General features: G+C 39.4%; 1 protein-coding gene across 1 annotated transcript; it reads left to right on the plus strand.

Moving 5' to 3' along the window:
- The first annotated feature begins 3,448 nt into the window (after positions 1-3,448).
- Positions 3,449-6,406, plus strand: LOC145297501 (F-box/LRR-repeat protein 14-like). The gene has a single exon (XM_080143398.1). The coding sequence runs from the start codon at positions 3,895-3,897 to the stop codon at positions 6,217-6,219; it is 2,325 nt and encodes a 774-aa protein (XP_079999524.1). The 5' UTR covers positions 3,449-3,894; the 3' UTR covers positions 6,220-6,406.
- The last annotated feature ends 200 nt before the right edge of the window (positions 6,407-6,606 follow it).

The following is a 6,606-nucleotide window of genomic DNA, read 5'->3' on the forward strand; positions in this document are numbered from 1 at the left end:
GGACAGATACATCAAATCTGTTGCCAAGGCCGCTAGAAAAATGGTGGGATCTTTCTATCGATCCAGTAGATATCTCACTGCTGATGCAATTATCTATCTATATAAGAGCCAGGTACGCCCAAGGATGGAGTAATGTTGCAGAAGCTGCTAGAAAGGACTTATCCTGCCTTGATAGAGTTCAAAATAGATGTCGTAGCCTTGTGGGGGATGTCCTTTTCTCTTCCCTTCAACCTCTTTCTCACAGAAGAATTGTTGCGAGTTTGTCTCTGCTTTATCGTTATTTTCGTGGCAGGTGCTCGGCTGAGCTCCATTCTATGGTCACCCCTCGCCAAACTTTCAGAAGAAACACCCGTCTAGCAGAAAACACTATCACTAGTTTCCCCCACTCTTGACGAAAATTTCTGGGGGTGTCGCCAAAACTCGTCTTTTGGGAAAACGATTGGGGTAAAAAAAAAGAGAAAATAATGTCATGCAACAACACAAAGAGAAATAAAAGGTAATTAATTGAGACCCTGTAAACTGTTAGAATTATAAATGTTTATTTAAAGAAAAAGGGTGGCTGGTTGCTTTGAATTCCCAAAAGCTTGTAAAATAAAATTTACTAAGTAACAAATAGAGAGAAATAAAAAAAGGGTGAAAAAATCAAAGACAAAAAGGCATTCAATATAAAAAGGAAAAAAGGCAACTGGGCAAAAATTCACATTAAAATGGTCTCTCAAAAGGGAGACTTTTCAAAATATATAAAATGTTCTTAATATCAAAGGCTTACTTGAAGTCTCAATGAAAAGAGAATAAACATTTCAAAAAAGGGAGTCCTTTAAGACGTGTTTTTTCACAAAAAAAAACCAACCTTCAAAGGTTTTTTTTTAAAATGTCTCTCTCGTCCGAAATAGGGTTCCAAACAAATGGTCCACTCTCCTTTTCATGAAGGGTTATCAGTCTCTCTCTCTCTCCTTATTCCTCCTTTCTTGGGAGTAAGCAGTTTTACTCAAAAATTCCGACACTGTTCTTATAGTTGGGCTCTCTACTCAACGTTTAAATAAGATGAAATTTATCGACGGCACATCGAATGTTCTTCTTTGAAAGGGAGGTACCTACAAACACTTCAATACATTCCTTTTAAAAAAAGCACTCCACTGTCAGAAAAGGATAAAAAATATACAAAATACGTTGCCGAAAAACGGTCAGCAACGGAGTCTAAAGGATGCTTCTTCCAAGATGGCCAACCTCCAAACTGATTTTTTTTTTAAAAGGGCCCATAAAACGGGGCACTGTGGCGTTGCGAGAAGTTCCACCTAGATCCTGATTGGCCAATAGCCAAGGGCAAAAAGAAGGAAGAACGGACAGGTCGTTTCAAATTGGGAAAGAGATAGAGAAAGAGAGAGAGAGGGGTAAAGAGAGAGATGGGGCGAGAGAGAAGCGCACACACTCACAGGTCAGTTAAAGGCCGACTACTAGATACGGGAAGGGAAGGGAGTCACAAAGCCAGCGAGTCAGTCGCTCAAGGCAGCCCATCTCCCACCCCACTTGCACTGCGTGATGGCGACAAGAATCTTTAAAGTAAAATTTCGGAAACTCTTTATCTGTGCCTAAACCTAAACGTAGATTCCATGAGCAAAGCTTCTTTCTTAGAACTGCACGCCTATGGAATTGTCTTCCGTTTTTCTGCTTTCCAGCTGACTACAATATGGTTGTCTTCAAGTCTAACGTAAACAAATTTTTGATGAGCCGTTCCATATAAGTTGTAAGGGACTAGGATATATATATCCTAATCCCGTTACAAAAGAATAATGAAACGAATGAAATTGAAGGAAACAAAAACTCAATTGATGGATAAGATAAACGTCGGTTATTTACTGTTGAAAGAATGAATGTTTTAGATATAACATGTGTTCATGTCCGCACGGGTGTAACCATCGTTCGTTGCGGGACTGGTGTTGTAGAAAGAAAAGGAAATGTGTGTTCATCTCAAGTTCGGGTTACTATCGTTTGTTCGCGCATGGGAAGAGAAGTGAGTAATGTAATGGAACGAGAAATGGCAGTCCATCGTGTAGACAAAGAAAAGGATAGAGGGTTGACATCAGTTAGCAGTCAGCTACGCGAAGGTGTTCTCAGGGACCAGTAGTAGATAGAGAGAGAAAGAGTGAGAATGTGTACGTATGGTCTGTTAGCCTTTTTGTCTCACCTACTCGCAAGTGGTGTGAGGTATGCGGTCTGTCCGTAGATCAACCAACTCAAAAGCTGTTGGCCGAAAAGAAGGAGCCGCTTATTGCTCCTTCTTTTATACTCGTTTCCGGAGTGTCTTTTGCGCATGTGTGGATTTCCTTTCAAAGAGGAAGTGACGTCGTCCATGTGTGCGTTCGTGTGCACGTGTGTGAGTACATGTGTGTACGTTAGCATGTGTGTATATACACGTGAATGGGAGTGTATGTACGCGAACGTGAATATATGTACGTGTGTGGACGTGGGCGCGTATGTTTGTGTGCGCGTATGTATGCGACAAGTAATATATCTTGAAATGTGAATGTGTGTTTTTGTGCGAGCCTATTCTAGTCTCGCACAAAGTTAACAAATTTACCGAATCTCCATTACTAACGGTTACTATATTATCCAATTTCTACTGTACACTCTTTAACCCTTATTCTCGAGTGCCCTCTTGGCCTTGATAAGTGGTGATGCCTATGTAAAAAATAAAAAAGATAACGTAAACAAAGACCACTACTTTGCTCAGAATTGGTATTAACGGTAATTTTAAAAATTCTATTAAAATATAAATTCTATTAAATATTTTTTTTTGCACAAATAAATCCCAAATGCGTACTTAAACCAAAATTGTTTGGGGGCGAATCTCCAAAGAGTATTAACTTTAAAAACATTAATTCCGCTAACTGCAATGTTTACCCGGCATTGTTTAAAGCGAAACAAAAAATGAAAGTAAAAATGTTCTCGGCATATATACTTAGATCTCGTTTCGTTTATATAATTAAAGTAAATTTAAATATTTTTCATTTATTTCAAATTAAATAAAAATATATGCATGTGCATGGGTTAACATTTTCGCGATTTCCTTTTCAACTGCGCTGTTGAGTATATATTTAAAAAATATATAAATAAAATGCGTAAACACGAGGAGAGTTTTTCTTTCTTTCTTTCCTTTGTCAGGAGAAAAACATTTCACCGTTACGCGGAGGGTGTGATTTTTATTTACATAAGCACACAACAGATAGGGAGGGAGTCAGCTTGAAGCAGGATAATAAAACGGAGGGAAAGGAGAGATAGAGAGTGCCAGAAGCACGTGACCACCTTTAACTGCGACGGTATTTATTTCCTCCTACTCTCTTTTTGCAGCTATGAATCGTATAAAGAAATAAAGGGAGGTAAGGAGGAGGCAGACTTATGTAACGAGCTAAAGGGAGTGGTTAATGACAGTAAGTAGGTCTAATGAAGGAGGGGGAAGCGCTAGGACTGAAGGGCAGAGAAAATAGTAACATGGACGTCGAAGCAAACTTAACTTACTTTTTTGTTATTATTCTGAATTTTATTCCTTGAACGAAAGAGGTTGGTTCGTTTTTATTACTGTATCTGGCGTATTTATTTCTGCCGCCTGCATAATTTATTGTTTGAAAATTATTAATTACGTAATGTCGATGTGAACGAACTGCTTTTATGACGATAGAAGAGTTGAAAAATAGACTTTTTTGTTAAATGTCGACTATTTTTGTTTATATTTGAACCTGAAGTTCATATTTATATACGTACACGATTTTTTTTTTTATGAATGATTTTTTTATGAGAGAACTGTAAATTTAGTGCGAATAAGTAACATAAAAAAATACATATATATATTAACTCTGCCATGTAATTCTTATTAATGTTGTATATGACTTTAAAAAAATGGATTCTTGTGAAACTGAACCGGACGATTGTCGATCTAAACAGTCCAGTCAGAAGAACTCCACGACGGATATTACCAGGATTCCGGCTTCCTCTGACGATACTCGAGTTGCCAGTTCCGAGAAAGCATCTTCCAGTTCATCTTCAAGCCAGTCCGTCGTCTCGGAGGAAAGTGTTTCTAGGAATAACGAAAGCAAACATGGTAACGTTTTTGAATGCGATGTGAAACGCCGCAGTAACAAGAATAATAAAAACAGCACTACGCCTTACAGCTTGTCGGCACAATGTTCGAATCCTCCAAGAACAAGCCAGCTAAAAGATATGGAAATCTGCGAGGAAGACGAGCAAAACTTCAACAAAAACGATAATTCTGTTCAGAATATTGAACAGAGTAATATACGTCAACAGCATAGTTCGCATGGCTTGTCAACACAATTGAAACAAAATGTCGAACACAGCCATTCACCAAGGGACAATAATAGTAAAAAAAAATCCACAGACAGTGCAATATCTACAAGTAATTCTTATAATGATGGTGATACAGCAACCAAAACTTCAACGCATCTACACCATAACTTTAGTAGCTACCCACAATATGATGATATCCCCCACCAGAACCATTCCTCGTTCCCCTCCTCTTCTTCGTCCGAACATAAACAACAAAATCAAACCGAGCATCGACGACACTTTTACCACCATTACAATCCCAACAGTCGTCATAAAAGACAGTGGAGTCCAGGCCAAGTGTTCTCTGATCCCGCTGTTTCAAGAAACCGTCTCCACCGACACCATCACAGTAATAGCTCTGAAATTTCTTTACTCCAACCGCGTTCAGAAACATCAGATTATAAAAGAACCAATAAAGAAATGCTAACCAATTCTTTGCAAAACAAAGATTACCGGACATTGAGTACCCTTTCTTCCGCCTTCTCTGACCGTAGCAGCAAAACGCAACTAAATTCCCACCATCCATCCAAAAGGACTCTGTATTCTTCTTCCGAACTTCTCCCATCTCGGGCATCTTTATCCCCACCACACAGTCCGATTTTACCTGATGGTCCCTCCTTAACAAAGAACCCTAGAATCTCGGCACTGTTGCCGGAGTTAACGGACCTTGACAATGAGGAATCCGAAGATGGCGAGGCCCACATTCATTGCCTGTTTCCTGAACTACTTGTCATGATCTTCTGCTACCTTGATGTACGCGATAAAGGAAGAGTCGCACAGGTATGTATTCGCTGGCGTGAGGCTGCTTATACTCGAACAGTGTGGCGAGGTGTTGAGGCGAAAATCCATCTGCGTCGCTCTAACCCATCACTCTATCGCAGTCTAGCAAAGCGTGGCATTCGACGAATCCAGATTTTGAGTCTTAAGAGAAGTCTTAAGGATGTTGTATCTGGGATCCCCGACCTGGAGAGCCTGAATTTAAGCGGATGTTATAATATCACTGATGCTGGCCTCGGTCAAGCACTTCTGCATCGGCTACTTACTGTCCATGAGCTGAACTTGAGTCTTTGCAAACAGATTACGGATTACAGTCTAAGCCGGATAGCTATATACTTAAAAAATTTACGTGTTCTTCATTTGGGCGGCTGTTCCGTGATTACAAATGCCGGATTGTTTGTTATCTCGTATGGACTTGTGAAATTGAAATCACTTGACTTACGGAGTTGTCGAGATCTGTCTGACCAAGGTATTGCACATTTGGCTGGAATCGGCGACACAGTCACCAACCAAGGAAACTTAGCCCTAGAACACTTGTGTCTTCAGGATTGCCAAAAACTCACGGATACAGCTTTACGTTATATAAGCCTGGGGCTAAAAAATTTGACCAAAGTGAATTTAAGCTTTTGCAGCAGTGTCACTGATTCTGGTCTGCAGTACCTTGCCAAAATGCCCAGCCTACGGAAAATTAACCTGGCCAGCTGCGATCAAGTTACGGATACTGGTCTCGCGCATCTAGCCCGAGGTGGTTCACGGATTACATCTCTGGATGTGAGTTTCTGTGACAAGATTGGGGATTGGGGATTAAGCTGTTTAGCTGGAGGTCTCTTTAATCTTGAATGTCTCAGCCTTAGTGCCTGTAACATTAGTGATAATGGCATTAGTCATATCGTACAAACAATGCATGGGCTGACCACACTGAACATTGGTCAGTGCCATCGGATCACAGATCGAGGTCTGAATCTGATTGCGGACAATCTAAAGAAACTCTCCCGAATGGACATCTATGGCTGCACGCAAATCTCGGCTAAGGGTCTGGAGAGAATTATGCAATTACCAAGTTTGTCCAGTCTTAATTTAGGTCTTTGGCATAAGAGGTGACCAACACATTTGGGGGGGAAGTAAGGGGGCAACAAGTACATCATTAAATTAACTGAAAAGATAAAATAAAATTATTACATGCAATGTTGTACACCTGCTACTAACAGGTCTGGGAGGGGATGGGGAATTTTTTTTTTTTTTTTCTTTAACAAATTTTGAGATAAAATTAATTGTATTTCATTCAAAATTTTGACTGTTCTTTTAAATTTGTATTCAAATTTCTCATTTATTGCTTTTTTTGTCTTTTGTTTTCAGTGATAACAAATTGAAAAGATCCACAAACTCTTACCCTAATATTTAAAGTTTGTGTACTTCAAGTTTTTTTGTATTTTGATTTGACTTCTAATTTTAACAATTGAGTGGAACAACTTTGTCTTTTGTGAGATA

The sequence above is a fragment of the Euprymna scolopes genome, chromosome 18 (genome assembly GCF_053919585.1).
Source record: "Euprymna scolopes isolate OS-2025 chromosome 18, ASM5391958v1, whole genome shotgun sequence".
In the NCBI taxonomy this organism is placed as follows: domain Eukaryota; kingdom Metazoa; phylum Mollusca; class Cephalopoda; order Sepiida; family Sepiolidae; genus Euprymna; species Euprymna scolopes.

Coding starts and splice junctions, on each gene's coding strand:
- LOC145297501 (XM_080143398.1), top strand. CDS start 3,895: ATGGATTCTTGTGAAACTGAACCGGACGATTGTCGATCTAAACAGTCC.